Source organism: Artemia franciscana, chromosome 2, assembly GCF_032884065.1.
Source record: "Artemia franciscana chromosome 2, ASM3288406v1, whole genome shotgun sequence".
Taxonomy (NCBI): Eukaryota; Metazoa; Arthropoda; class Branchiopoda; order Anostraca; family Artemiidae; genus Artemia; species Artemia franciscana.
This window is the reverse complement of record NC_088864.1, coordinates 9,906,006-9,921,709: the sequence shown is the minus strand read 5'-3', so window position 1 is coordinate 9,921,709 and position 15,704 is coordinate 9,906,006. Positions and strand designations below refer to the sequence as shown.

At 37.2% G+C, this 15,704-nt stretch overlaps 1 protein-coding gene across 2 annotated transcripts in view; it reads right to left on the bottom strand.

Moving 5' to 3' along the window:
• Positions 1-8,207: 8,207 nt before the first annotated feature.
• LOC136037161 (ubiquinone biosynthesis O-methyltransferase, mitochondrial-like) overlaps positions 8,208-15,704 on the bottom strand; it is a 29,358-nt gene continuing 21,861 nt past the window's right edge. For both annotated transcript variants that reach the window (XM_065719699.1, XM_065719709.1), the window contains exon 2: positions 8,208-9,379. In XM_065719699.1, coding sequence (XP_065575771.1) covers positions 8,468-9,379 — 912 coding nt within the window. In that variant the 3' untranslated portion in view covers positions 8,208-8,467. The remainder of the gene's footprint in view (positions 9,380-15,704) is intronic.

The following is a 15,704-nucleotide window of genomic DNA, read 5'->3' as shown; positions in this document are numbered from 1 at the left end:
TTCTGAAGTTAATTTTTTGTAATTAAATCAGTGGTCAAACTGATCCCTGTTTATACTAGCTTGTTTCACAAACAGTTGCTATCGGCAATTAGTCCCTACCAAAAGTTGAAGAAATTATGCAATCCTGGTGACTGAGCCATCATAATTACTGAATGTTAGCAACATGGTGTTTGACATTTCGTTAGCATTATGATCAACCTTCTTTAATCATATAATTGCAGTTATTTGTCTTTTTACCTGATTTGGATATTGAGTTGGTAAAATTGCTGGATTTAACAACTGAAAATAAGATTTTGACAGGTTGGATATTTCAGAAGCCGTTATCTGATTGTTTTCATTTTCTTTAACTCATCTGGTCAATTATAGTTTTGTCATTTACCTAATCCCGATAATGAATCAGCAAAACAGCGGCACTTTTCACCGCTATTTTGCTTAATTTCTTCTTAGTAAACAGCAAAAAATTGCGGGGAACAAAAAATCAATTGAAAAATTATGGTTTGGGGGAGGGTTGGGTAGGATTGCTGCCTTTATCTCATTTGAGCAAACCCAGGATCAAACAGTTAGTAATTAAAGAGCCACCCTTGTCAACAGAAACTGAAACTCTAAAAACAGAGTGTGTATTGCAATACAATGGATTATAATACATTAAAAGAAAGTACTATTTATGCTAATATTGCATAGGTGCACTAATGGTGAGGGGTAGTTTCCCCATTGTTTGTTACTTCTTTGGCGAACATCATCTTATTCAATGAACTCTTGGCCTAGACTAATCCCGGCTAATCGGAAAGAGGTTTTTGGCCGATTTTCAGGCCAAACTAGTTTTACTTTTCAATGTTTTCTATGCATAGGGTTCTCTTTGACCCAAAGACCAACGGATGTATGTTACAAGGTTTTGAGATAAAAATGGCTGGCTCTTGTTTGAGCCACCTAATACTTTCTACATTTTTTTTATTTGTATCACTACTTCATCGTGTATATTCCAATAGTGACTGATAGCACAAAAATTTGAAGGTAAACAAAATATAATTAACCCTTTCCCCAAAGATAAAAATTTCAAAACCAGAAATATGACCCAGAGAATTCACTAGAAACCTTTTATTTTACGTTTTGGCTTTTGTGTCTCTCAGAATGGTGGCTGGCGTCATCCCCGCGGAAAAAAAAACCCGGTAAATACCCCCCTGTGAAAAATAAGGCTTTCCAAATTTGAGAATTTTATAGTTTTTTTTTTATTTTCAGTAGGGGGAAAGAATTTTGGTACTTGCGTATTTTAAACCACTCAATCAAGTTTACACTGCGTTTAACTCGAGAACAAACCGGTGTTTTCGTAAGTTTCTTTCAGCTTAGCGTGAGATAAGACAAAGACGAGAGACAGAATAGATGGAAATATATAATATAGTTGCCCATACTTGGGCTATATACTTGCACATAAGAGGAGAGGGGGGCCAGTTTGAAGTCAGAATACAGTTCTTACTTCATAATATGCAGAATAATTGTACCTAACATATGTTGGAAGCAAACCCGCTAGACTTGACCCTCCCCCTCCCCAAATGTGCAAATATATACCCCAAATTTGTTTCTAAAGTAACTGAGGAGCAAACGAGGAAACGGATTTGTTCTAAAGTTTTACACATCGTAGACTTGAGTGAGTTACATATAAGACACAAGTAGCGGACTTTTTCATGGAGACAGAGCTGGATTTCCCGGTATTATTTAATAATAAAGTAATCCAAGTCGCTCGTTCTCTTTTAACATTACTATAATAAGATTTGTAAAATAAGATTACTATAAATAGTAATCCCTACTCTTGTATGGTTTACTAGATACATAAGTTATAAGGATAATTGAGGCGCACGAGAGTAACTTTACTGTGATTGAGATACGAAGTGAGTTGAATATTTGAATGGGGATGAAACCAGGAGTTAAGCATGATTGTCACATCCCTGTTTACAGCACTTGAACAGGTTTTTTCGGGGGGGGGGGGAATGAAAAAAAAACAGATTTCCAAAAATGACAAAAACATTAGATAGTTTGCATAAGAAGTGCACGGCAATTCAAGAAAATTCAGGATTCCTTTTTGTCTTATTTCAAATTTTGAGAGAGTATTTTATTCTCCTGGTTCTAAAGCAATTACATAAAAATTCTTGAAAATTTTATCTTAAAACTCACAGAAAGACTAAATAATTAATTGGCATACATCCATTTGACTTATATAGAATAATCCCTAAGGAGTTAGTAAGAAAAAAAGTTTTTAGCCTCGCTAAGCTTGTTAAAGGCCTTGTAGGACCAAAAACTTTAAAATTAAAGTTGTATAGGCTTACAATACATTGGACAGACTTTGCCCACATACATACTGACGGATCCAAGCCGAAAACCGATTCGGGCTGTGCTTTTACTGTCCCTTCAACTGGTATTTCCTGTGGCTTTAAGCTACCTGACAAGCTTACTATTTTTTTTCTGCAGAAATGATTGTTATTCACCAAGCTCTTTTGTATATTAAGTGAAAGGGTATAATTGGTAGTTTTCTTAAATGGTATGTTCCGATTCTTTGTCCGTGATAAATTATTTAGCTGTGGAACAAAATTGTGCAAAAGAAATCGCTACACAGATTGAAATAATGGTGTATGATCTGTTAAAACATGTCTTTGATGCACAACTGACCTGAGTCCCAGCCCATGCAGGTATTCCTGGAAATGAGGGAGCAGATAAAATGGCAAAATGGGCGAGTACCAGTGATGAAATTTTACAGGTAGAAATTATAAGTGAATATATTCAGGGTTATGAGGCCCAGTAAGCCGAAGATGAGAAAGCCGATTTTTCAAGAAGATCTCCAGATACCATCTTGGATCAATATGATTTCAAGCCACCCCCATTGGACCTGGTTCATAGTGAAAGGAAAATTTCAACAACAATATTTCGAATTAGATGTGGCCATGCAAAGTAAACGCATATTCTTTTTAAGTGGAATTTGGCTGATTCAATAAATTATAGTGTATGTGATGCATATAAAGAGTTTCAAGGGCACCGGCAGAAAGTGGTTGGGTGACAGGGAATATATTTTAGTAGAAATAAGATTATCTTTAAACGCTTCTAGGAAAAACTATCAAACAAAAAGGGCAATTAAATTGATCGCAAAATGACACAAAATACGGTAAATTTTAAACGACAAGGATTCCTGGCAGAGGGATCAAATTATTTAATCAATAATATGTGTAGTTATTATTCTTTGAATATTAAAAGAAAATCAAACTCAAACTAAAATTACCGAAAGATCGTAGATTATGACATATGTAGACTTGTCTTTATGCAATTTCCTGCGCCTTAAAATAGATTACAGACGGAGTAGAGATACTCAAAAATCATCCTGTCTGCATAGATACCATGTTTTGATTTTATAACAGCCATGTAAAATTTACCTCTTTAATAACAGGACAATTCTCCTCCTCGAACTTAAATCCCTTATATATTCAGATATAAAAAAAAGCGAGAGAAAACAAAATTTAAACTTACTATCCCGCTGTCAAATTAACCCTCTTTCTTTTCATTATCCTATTTAACTAAATAAAACGAACAGGCTCCAAAAATTTTTTTGTCAGAGGAGAATCTTATCAGATCGTTTGTGATAAAAAAATGGAAGTAAGAACTAAGAAGTAACTTGGGCCAATATTCATCAAAATTAAAAATGGAATTCTTATGAAAATTGGTAAACCAGCAGTACTGGCTTTTTTGCTGATTCTAAATATATAAAATTCTTTCAGTTTCTTGTTACCTACCCAAAACTGAAAATCTGAGAAAATTTGCCAGATTTTTGAAAAAAAGGGGAAACACCCCCGAAAAAGCAAGCTATCTTATTGAAAATCCCTTTATTAGGTACATTATATGGGAAAACTCTACCGTAGAGGTTTCAAGCTCCAATCTTCAAAATATGGAGTCTCGCATTGTTTTTCAGAAAAAACCCACTGTCGATGCATATTATTTGTTTTACTTTTTCCCACGGTCGATTGTACCAAACCGAAGGTCCAAGATAATTGAGAGTGAGCTCATTCAAACGTAAATTTAAAGTTCTTTTTTAAGTGACTATACAAGTTGGGCCAGGGGAATGTCTTGTTTCCTGCCATTTTAGGACGCCAAACTACGTTTTTACGCCAAAGGACACAAATTTGTTATCAATTTAAAATTCTGAGAAGCCAATTGATTCAAAAGTATCAATAACTATATTTTGGGATTCCCAGTTGCAAAAGAAGTAATGCCACACATCATTAATAACGGCAGATAAATGTTGAAAGAGGTAGAAGGGAGTACAGATTAATTAAAATGTTTCTCTATATAGCTAAAATGTTACATTCCCATATCTCCCACCACAGAGATGGAAATGTCAAGGTAGGTCATCATCAGCCCCACCAGGAAATAACTTTGGGGTGGCAAATTCCGCAAGGAACTTCGTTTTCAGCAATTTAAAATGGTAATATTTTTCTTTTTCTATTCATGTTTAGTACTTCAACGTATTTAAACAAAAGTGTTAATTTATCGATAATAAAATCCTATTGTAGAGGTTGTGATAGCTTCAGTTATGTAGAAGATCGAAAGTCTCACAGAATTTCCATCCATACAAACAATAATACTCCATTTTATCCAACCGAAATTTTTTAGTAGTAATATTAACAAAGAACTCAGCCCAAAATCAATCAAATCTTTCATCCCTTAGTTCTATGACTATTTATCTTTGTTCTGCTCTAGGAATGATGTATGGAGGGATGGATGATACTCACCTACCGACAGGTGAAATGACATCATTTTTATACAATCCCAAAAAGGGTTTACGCCAGATTTGCCTCTCACTCACTCGGACTATCTGTCTTGGCTTTTTATACAATTACCCAAGGCTTGGTGCCCTTAACTACTTGATTTTACTTAAAAATCAATGGTTTGATTTACTAAAATTACTATTCATCGCCAATTTTTTAAGTATATTCAAATTTATTCAGAATTAAAATTGCAAATTTAAACGTAGGACGGTACGAATCAACGTCCAGTTGTTGATTTACACATTTTAAAAGCAATTAACCAGGGATTTAAGGAACCGGTGTCCTCTGAAGCTCCTTACTCATTGCTGTGAAGTTTGGATTCTGTCCAAATTTTAAAAGAAAATTAACAATTGAAAAACAAAATTCTTAAAAAAACTAAAAAACTTTTTTAAATGAGCAAGGTGTAGAGATGGGGACAGTCCCCCTTATATACAGGCTATTTTCAATTTTTAGACTTGCTCCTTACTTAACTTGAAAAACCTTTTCTATTTGTTTAGTTATATTTCATGAAACTGTACAGTTTTACGAATACAATACTTTTGGTAACCCAGAAAAAAACGATAAATATCTCAACAATCTCTGTTTGGATTTTAATGGGCAATCAAACAGTTCGTGGTAATAAACGTAGTAGCGAACGAACGAACGTAGAACGTACGTAAGGAGTGGCCAAGCTCAATAGCAACAGAAACTCTAAAAAATGGAATTTTGATACCAATAGATATATCATAAGAATTGGCTCATTATGTTGATTCCAAACATATAAGTTTCGTTAAGTTTAGTCTTACCTATCAAAAGGAACGAGCCAAAGAAATTTGTCTAATTTTCGAAAAAAGGGAGAAAGACCACCTAGAAGTCATAGATTTTTAATTAAAATCACATCATCATATCTGCTCATATCTGCGAAAATGTGGAATTTTTGCCGGAAGAAAGATCTGTTTGTCATGGTTATCATGGTGATCGTATTGACCAAGTGGGCCTAGAACGTCGAGAGAAGGCCATTCTAACGAAAATAAAACGTTCTAGTGGCTTTTTTATGTGACCAAAGAATTGGAGGGCAACTAGGCCTTCTCTCACGCCGCTTTTTTCCCAAAATTGTCCGACCGACATTTTGAGAACGCTATTTTGTTCAGCAAAGTTGAAACACCCATAACTATGTCTTTGGAGATACAATGGCCCCCTACAGCCCCAGGGAAAAGGTTTTTAAGTTATAAAATTCGGCCTTTGTTTTGTATAGTGTTTGTTATTGGGAAGTATGCATACATTTTGCGAGTAAGGAGGGAGGACGAATTTTCTGCTGGAACGATTTCGCATGGGGGAGAATTTTTCATGGAGAGGGATGTTTCCAGGGGATAAACTTCCCAGCAAAAATTTTACACTGGGTGAATTTGCCAGAATTCGTACTCCGAATATATATGTCTTATTTTCTCTTTACCGATTTAATTTTACGCGTGGAGATGCTAAGCGTAATTGTCCGGGATAAATTTTTATCAGGGTTGAATTGTCCAGAGGATATTTCTGTGGGGGAGGGATTTTTTCCATGGAGGTGGATCCAGCTATCTTGGCGTTATTGAAAAAAAGATCTGAAATTAGATAAAAACACAAGTTTTTCAACTGAAAGTTGAAAAAACTTGTGCAACATTAAAACTTAAAGCGAACAGATACTGTTACGTATTTGAAGGGGTTGCCCCCTTCTTGGAAACATCGCTCTTTACGCTAAGGTTTAGATCTTGTCCCAATTCTTTAAAAACGATTACTAAAACACAAGGGCCGTTTAGTTAGAACAAAAAATAACTTTTTATAAAGTGCCGAAAAACTGTAGCATGAAGAGCGAGGTGTTGATGAGGGGGCATCCCCCCTCATATACGTAATGATTTCTACTCGTTTCAAGTTTCAGCATTCCGTTTAGGGGAAACATTTCAGATTACAATGGCGTTATATATCAGCTCATGGGTACTTTTGCAATGTAAGCCAAAGTTGACGGCATATTTTTACTTAAATTGCCCCTTATTAAGTTGCTTTCTATAATTGTACGAACTTTCTTGTGTACTAATAACTGCATTAATTACTAATAAACTTATACATATTTAGGATCACCATATAAAGCTGATTCTTCCATTGGAAGTTATCAATAGTTCGGCTCTTATACTTTCGTTATTGACAAGGATCGTAATTTACTTACCATTCATTACTATGAAGAATTTGATTTTTTTTTTCGTTGCTCCAACCAAATCATATAGAATTTTTTCTGGAAAACTGGAAAGGAGTCACCCAGTCACAAATTAGAACTTATATTTTCCATATTACGGGTCAAAATCTATTGGGAGGCAGCTAACAATGGGGCAATACACATTTTTTCTATGGTTTTCCCCTATTCTGCTCTCTTTCCATTGATTTCCTTATAATTACTTTATTATCCCAAATTTCCAGGGGAGCCATGCTTCCCCCCTGCCAGCACCCATGAAGATGTCCGCCATGTTATAATGTCCTGCAAAAATATGATGTCCAGCGTGAAATATTAAGAAGAAAAGTTGTAAAGCTATTTGGCGCCTTTACTTTTCACGCAGTAGTCTGCCATTCTTCGGCTCCATATGTTTCTGTGCTGGGATGTTTTATTAGAAATACAAGTTTAAATTAGGTGCTGTAGCAGTGTTATATATGCCGTAAAAACTGAAACACCATATTGAATTGTATAATTGTGATGTGTATCATATGTAAAACTAATGTAAGTTGTAATGTCAATCTCTTGACTATAGTTGTTTTTTAGGAATAATTGAGGAGGTTTGATGTAAGTGGCCGGACTAATGGAGAAAATGGTTTGCCATCAAGGTTATGGAAATTAATCCTGTGAAGTGATTCACCCCACCCAAAATAGACATCGTTTGTAAGAACCCTTATGATAATTGCTTAGCCAATTGACCACAATTTGTTAGTTCTCTTTTTTGAGAACTGAAAAAAGTTTTTAATTTTTTTTTTAAAGTTTTCTAGTTTAAAGTTTTCAATTTTTTCCAGAGAATTCAAGAGAACTACCCTTTGTCTCTGGAAAAGATCGATACGTATATAACGGAGCTGAATGATGCTCCAATCACATTGAAATCAACAACAAAACAACATCAGATCTTGTTGAGACTTATGAAAAGTGATTAACGGCATACCAATCAATAAGAGATTAACATTGACATTCAGTTTGAAGCATGGCAGACTGGAATTCAATTATGAAACTGGAAGTAAGGATGTAAAAGTGTAAATCAATAACTGAAAACAACTAAAATATAACTAAAAAAACTGAATACTGAATTTAACTCAAGATTGGTGAATTACAAAAAAAAATAAATACAAAGCATTGTTCACGTAACTTGAAATTGTTCTATCCTAACTCTAAAACCGAAAGACAGAAAATGGAAATGCTTTCTTTGTAAGTAACTTTTACTGAAACAAATAGGTAAAAAGTAGTAACTTAACACAACTCGAAATTTCTTGGTCTGGCAAAAAAACAACAAATAATTAGAAAACTTACAGGTACTTTTTGAAAGCTATGCTATAAGAAGACTATTTTTTTCTGAGACCCAAAGTGCATTTATAGTTCTAATAAAATAATTTTTATAAGCTGGAAACAGATGGACACTTAACAGTAATCAATTCAATTATGGTAACACCAGAATTCCACATTATGGTAACTCGCTAGTCACACCAGAGGTAGCAGCTGGTTGTCTTTCACCAGAAAGGTCTTCATCAAGTTTCTCTGGTGCTTCTTGGACTTCTTTTTCCTTCAGCGTCTTCACAGCATGGATTGCAAAATTGACATCAGTATTTTTCGTCCATACCCAATCATTTGCAAGGAAATTATAAAGCATTCCATGTTTCTTAACTGGTTGGAATCCGGAGGACGTAAGCATTACTTCTAATTCATCTGGACTTACAAACTTGTTCCAATCATGTATTCCCTTTGGCAAGATTCTTAATATATATTCAGCACCAACAATTGCTGTGATCCATGAGAGTTGTGTTCTATTAATAGTGGTGATAAATAGTGATCCACCAGGCTTAGTGAGAGCAGCACAGGAGGCAACAAAAAACTGTGGATTTTCCACGTGTTCAATAACTTCAGAAGCAACAACAGCATCATAGTTACCTTCAAAGTTAAATTTGTGTTCTTCAACTGTAGATGTAATATATGTTAGATCAGTTAACAGAGGATCTGCAAGAGCATGACCTTGTGCAATCTCAATATTCTCAGCAACAGCGTCAATCCCTGTAACATTTGCTCCAATTCTGGCTAAGGCTTCAGAAAGCAACCCACCTCCACAACCAACATCTAAAATAGAATAACCAGCCAAAGATCTGTTACTCTTTGCTTTTTCTGCTTTTGTTACCTGTGTTGAAAGTATGCCATCTCTAATGAAAGGGATTCTGAGTTTGTTCATGCTGTGGAGGGCCTTGGCTTCGCCGTTACGGTCCCACCAGGAGTTTGAAACTGCCTTGAACTTGGAGAGCTCATGTTCATTGATTGTTGAAGTTTGTGCTTCATTACTACCAAGATTTGCAGTAGAATCTGTGCTTTGAGACGAGTAGAAGGATACCTGAAAACGGATACAACTATTAAAATTCAATAAGGACTTGTAAAAACACTCAATGCAACGAAATTACAAATGAGATAACAGATTTTTCGACATTAAGCATTAGGTCAATAAGCTATACCAGTAAATTAATAAAGTTAGCAGCACACCATAGTATATTGATTACATAAAAGCCTAGATTGTGCACTCCGAGAAATTTTTGGTTTGATAGAAAAGAAGGTTTTGCTTGTTGTCTTTTCTAAAATACTTCACATACTTTTACCGAATGAATGATTCAAATGTCTTTATTTGGCACTAGATATTAAAACCTATAAATCATTGTTGAGGGGATGTAGTGGTTACCAAGAGCACTGGCAGAGCAGTGTTTTCACAGACACAAAATAAGCATGCATTTGCCAAAGATTACTTCTACTTCATATTATGACTTTTATATCTTGGCCTACTTTATATGTCTTGCTTATGGCACCTTTGTTGGTAGTCTTGAATAAGGCCAAGGTTTCAATAATGATTTTGACTCAAGTGGTTTTACTAAGGTAAGTTAAGCACTGTGAAATATTAACTAGAGTCTTAAAGGTGCTAGGCATCCCCCAAGAAATCCCCCCAAATGGAAATTCACCCACATGCAAAATTGAGCAGCCACAAAGAAAGTACAAAATGGGTACCTTGAAATGTTGATCAGATGTCGTAAGCAGTAGCAAAATGACCAGATGTCTGATTTTTTAGCGAAATTAAAAATCCTTTTTTAGTAACAAAATTGGAAGAAAACAGACTGGAATCAAACATTCCATCACAGTTTCAGAGCAAAAATGGAAAAATGGACAGAATTCCTTATTCTAAATAAGCAAAAAATAGTTTAAGTAGACAAAGAATAGAAAATCAAAGAAAAGAAAATCGAGAATGGAGTTTTTAGAAGGCCAACGAAAATACTGGAAGAAACAGGGGAATATTTCGCGCGAACAACTGCTCCCCTTCTCAGGGAAGGGCCAGAGGCATTAAAGGGTGCATTTTAATACGAAAACATCGTAACTGTCATTAAGCCTTTCAGATAAATACAGCATTAGCTCTAAAGAGTTATTGCAGCTGAATTTGCTTGTTTGCTGTTAATGGGATAAGGCTACTGCATTGCTTTGAAGTTATCTTCACATTGATTTATACCCTCTAATGATAGATGTATAGTTAAATTTATTTGAGAGATTTTCTCCAGTTCCTAGAATAGGTCTTTCTCTCTGGGTATTTTTATTAGTGCCATCTTTTTTCTTAAGTAGACTGGCCTGCCATCTATATTGCCAAATTCATAGAGCGTCATCTTTGTTTCCATTTCATTAAAGTGCTAATTTTTTCTCAGAACAAGCAGAAGAGGGGAAGGAACCCCCTGGAAGCGCCGTACTGTACCCACCGGTATTCAGCTACCCGTAAATTGCGGGGAATAGGTGAGGGGGTCCTTACGCTTCCCTTGTTCCTGGGTGATTTCAGTAACTTGCTTCAAGCATGATGGAGATTATAATACTAAATCCTGTGTTGAACTACATATCGCGTTCAATGAATAGCGGGATAAAGAAGGAAGTATTTTTAAAACGAGCTGTGGAGTTTTTTGATAGAGACTCAATCTTAAAGGCCAAAGAATTGTTGACTAAGGAGGCCAAAACTGGTGATCGATTTGCAAAATGCGTCCAAGATGAGGACAATTTAATGGATATTTCTAAGCTTTTGCAAGATGAGCTAAAGAAAGAATAGAACTTCCCAAGTTCTTTATATTTGATCCTCAAGAAATACCGGCCAGTGGAGCAGAAGTAGGCGCATGTGTCATATCGACAGTGAATGAAATGCGACGACAGTTCTCGGGTTTTCTCGAGCGCTACAACCAAGTCCCAATCCCGTGGCCTCCCGGCAAATCTGTAAGTGACGGAAACCAACCCAATCCTGCACCAGATAAACTTTCTCCACTACCTTATTCCGTAGTTTTGAAGAACCCATCCCCCACTACCACGCCAGAGGAACGAAAACAATTTTTGATGAGTATGTGTGGAGAAGACCTGTCAGACGATGATGTTGAATTGAAAAGAAGTCGATCTGAATGGCGGCTTGTAGTTAAAACGAAAGTCAAGGCAAACAGCATTGCCTCTTCTATCAATCAGAAGTCGCAAAGTGCAGAAGCTAGGGTGAAATCCCCAGTTTTTATAGGCGTGATCAAAAACATTCCGACTACATATGATGACGATAAGGTGAAAAACTGCGTTTCAGGTTGCGAAAGGGCAGAGCAGTGTGGTAGAAGTCGAACCTATAAGTTGCACTTTTCTTCCCGCTATCAGCTAGGTCTGGCCATGAAAAGTTCACCAAAACTAGAGTTTGAACGTTTTCCGATTGAAGAGTTTGTGTACCTTCCAAAACGATGCTATACTGCCAGAAATTAGGTCACGTTTCAGCGGCGTGTTCCGCTCCCCAGGTTTGTCCCCGTTGCGGTGTCCTTGGCCATACGTCAAATGCTACTACCCCCTACACGAATCCAATTGGCTGTGCAGCATGTAAATCGACAAAACATACCTGTCAGTCATTCCAATGTCCTGAGATGAAAAAGCAAATTGGAAAGCAAAAACGCTCCAATGAATGAACAGCATGCAAGTACTAAGATCGTGTCGTGGAACATGAACGGAGGTGTGTCTCACAGAATCCCCTTAATTGAAGAATTATGTCGGCGAGGCAATATTCTATGCATCCAAGAACATCTGCTGACAAGTGATAGTCTCAGCCTGCGCAAGTTTTCAGACAATCATACATTTTATTTTGTCCCAGCAAAGTCTCGTCAACGTGGAAGACCCTCTGGTGGACTAGCGATCGTATGTAACTTTGCAGTTGATTCCGAGAGTCTTCATACAGCCGAAAACTTTATAATTATAAGAGCTGGGAATCTTGTGATCGTCAATGTCTACCTCCCCACAAACTACAGCGACGAAGAATCAGATAACCGATTTTCAAAGGCAGTGCGTGCTCTTGCAAAGTGCCTCATGACCATTATGTTGTCCAAACTGGAATGCGTCATAATCGGAGACTACAACTGTGATCTAGCCGACGACTCGTCTCCTTGGTCCCAGTTGATCCTAAGCACATTGGAAAATCGGTATCGTGTGCTTCCAAAAGACAATGATTTTACTTTCATATACACTAGTGGTTTCAGTGTCAAATATAGACCATGTCGCATGCACATTAAACGTGAGTGGCACAGTTAGCGTCCTAATGGGAAGTCACTCCACCGACCATATCCCCATTGAAGCATGTGTTTATGTGTGTATTCCTAAGGAAAAAATTTCTTCACAGTGGTACGAAATAAAGGATTGGTTAAAGGCCGACTTTCCTCTTTATCAGGCAGTGCTCGAAAAGACGCTGCAGAAGATCAATGTACCATATAATCTCCTACAAGCCAACGTGCAAAGGAATATCCAAGAAACTAAAATACAGGTCAATAGCTTTTGTGCTGAAATCACCCATGGACTACTAACCGCAGAAAAGGCTGCTATTCCCGCTACGAAAATTCGTAAACATACTGAAATCCCTGGGTTCTCAAAGAATTTAGAGCTAGTGAAAGCGTGTCAAGATGCTAAGTTGTGGTTCACGGTATGGAGGGAAGGCGGTCGTCCAAAATCCGGCGTGTTGAATTGTCTCCGTAAACACACGAAACGTAAATTTAAGAAAGCCCTCAAGCAGCATCGTACAAATGTAAAACATGAATATACAGAGAGAATAATCAACGATCCAAGTCGTCTATGGAAAGATCGTGTAATAGAGCGCCAAGAAACGCCTAAGTCCATGCCTTGTGACCCAAACGACTGGCGAGCCTACTATACGAGCGAATTTAGTGCCCCAGATCCCAGTGTAGCAAGGCCATATATCGAGCAACTTGAATCTGTGCTATCAAATTCGAGTTTTCCGGACTTTACCGTAACTGTTTCAGATGTAACTGCAAATGTCTTTAAGTTGAAAAAGAAAAATCGCGCGGAGTTGACGGTTTGTGTGCACTTCACCTTGTGAATGGTACTCGTCTTTTATATGAAATGTTAACATTATTGTACCAGATCATATTCGTAGTCGGTATTGTGCCCGATGTTTTCTGTGGAGGACAACTTACGCCCATCCTGAAAAAAGGGAGCCAGCTAATATATGCTCCTCCTATCGCCCAATTACTTTGTCGCCAGTTTTATGTAAGCTTTTTGAAATGCTTATATTGCCGAATGTTAGAAATTGTTGCCAAATGCCAAACTACCAGTTTGGCTTTACGGTAGGTCTTGGTTGCGCTGATGCTCTGTTCGCCCTTGCTGCTATTTTGTCTGATTCTGAGGCAACGGGTGACCCATTGGTTATTGGTTCTTTTGATGTAAGCCGGGCGTTTGACTCGTCGGTGCATGCGCAGATCCTTTTAGAAGCGTATAAACAAGGGCTCAATCTGTGTATTGTCAGAGCTATGTATTATATGTACAATAACCTTAGAGCGCAAATTAAAATACCCTCATGTCCGACTGAATCCGTTGTTGTACCAGCTCGTAAAGGGGTCAGACAAGGCTCAGTTGTGTCTCCGACTTTGTATAACAATAGCGTTCTGCCGGCACAAGCTCAGGTAGCTACGTCTTGTGTTTCAAAAGGGATCGATGTTTTGTTGATGGCGTATGCTGACGACCTACTTAATTTGAACAGGTCTGCCGATCGACTATCGAAGAATTTTGATGTTTTGAGTAGGGAATATAATAAAATAGGTTTATCATTTAATGTGTCTAAATCGGCCGTACTGTTCTTCAACGCGGGGTATTATGAGAATGAAATTCCTTTAGGTGATTCAGCTGTTAAGCCATGTGAGAGCATTACCTACCTTGGTTTACCAATCGGTCGAAGCCTCTACTCGACAGGAACGTTGCTTTTACGACACGTAGAGGCGAAAATCCGGATTGCTTGCGGATCAATCATTGGTAACAGACATCGACTCTGCCGTAGATTTCTCGCGTCGCTGTATAATGCCATTGCCCTCCCACATGTACTGTATATAGCACCTTTTTGGAATTATTTGTCGTCCGCCCAATGTACAAAAGTAAGAGTTCTGTTTTTTCGATTCGCGAAGTTCCTTCTGAGACTTCCTCCGTGGACGAAGAACTCGTATATAATGCGTAAATACGGAGTGTCCGATCCAACAGTTTGCATTAACCGGGTCGTAGAGAATTTCCTGGAAAAGGCTAAGGGAAGGACGAACCCGTGGCTAGCTATCATGTGTCAGTAGTTTTGTTAGTGTACATAGTGTGTGTTTACTTATGGTTATGTTCGTAGTGTGATTTTCTTTTTTTTTCATTCGTACTCCGATGTAATTCTAGTGAATTTTCGGGTAATAAAAGTACTTACTTACAGCCCCTCTTGATTTCCTGGAACATTTCTGGTCCATGCCACTATCATGAAAGTAAAGAGTGATATTAAACCCCAAAACGAGTAGTATTTGCTCCGTATAGGACAGAGGGGCTCCCCCATCCTCACCCTGAGCCTCCCCTCGTGGTCGAAGAAACTTCAGAGGATGCTCACTCAATCTCAAATTGAGAGTTTTAGTTTTTTTTTATTCAGTCGAAATTGATTGGAGACTAACCAGTCCCTGTTCTATCTGGTCCTTTTGTTACATCTTCGGACATCTGATCAACACTTTTAGGTATCTATTTTGTACTTTCTCTGTGTGTCAATTTTGCGCGAGGGGGGGGGGCTGTTTATCGGGGGGAGAATTCTCCGGGAGTATACCGGCCCCAGTTTCAAAATACATGACACAAAAACATTATTCAGATAGAAAGACATATAACAAAGAAATTAAAATTCAAAGATCTAAAAAAAAATATAAAGTAATAAATTGGTAGGTTACGTTAGAAATTAGAAGATCAACTCTGTCTAAGCATAAATATGTCAAGGGGTTAAATTGTGTCTTATGTTTAGAAGTCAATTTTTTATTCCAATGCAGCAATCTCAAGTTATGCTTTTCCGTTTAATTTTTTTTTAATTCTCTTAAGAGATTTTTTTGTGGAGATTGAACGTTGGTTTGCATGGTTAAATCACAGAGACAAAAATTCTCATTTTACAGAGGTTTTTTCACATTATTAGGCAACACAACTTTTCAACAATTTAATGAAAAAGTTTTTAGATAAAAGCCAACAGTTTTGTTCAAGGCTTTTCCAGAAGACAATTACAATTTTTCACACTATTACTACTACTACTAACAACTCACTGCAGCACCAAGCCACCTGAGGACAACACAGCTACGCATGCTCCAAATCCATCCTAATATATTCAAAGCCTCCCTCTTTGCACCCTCCCAGGA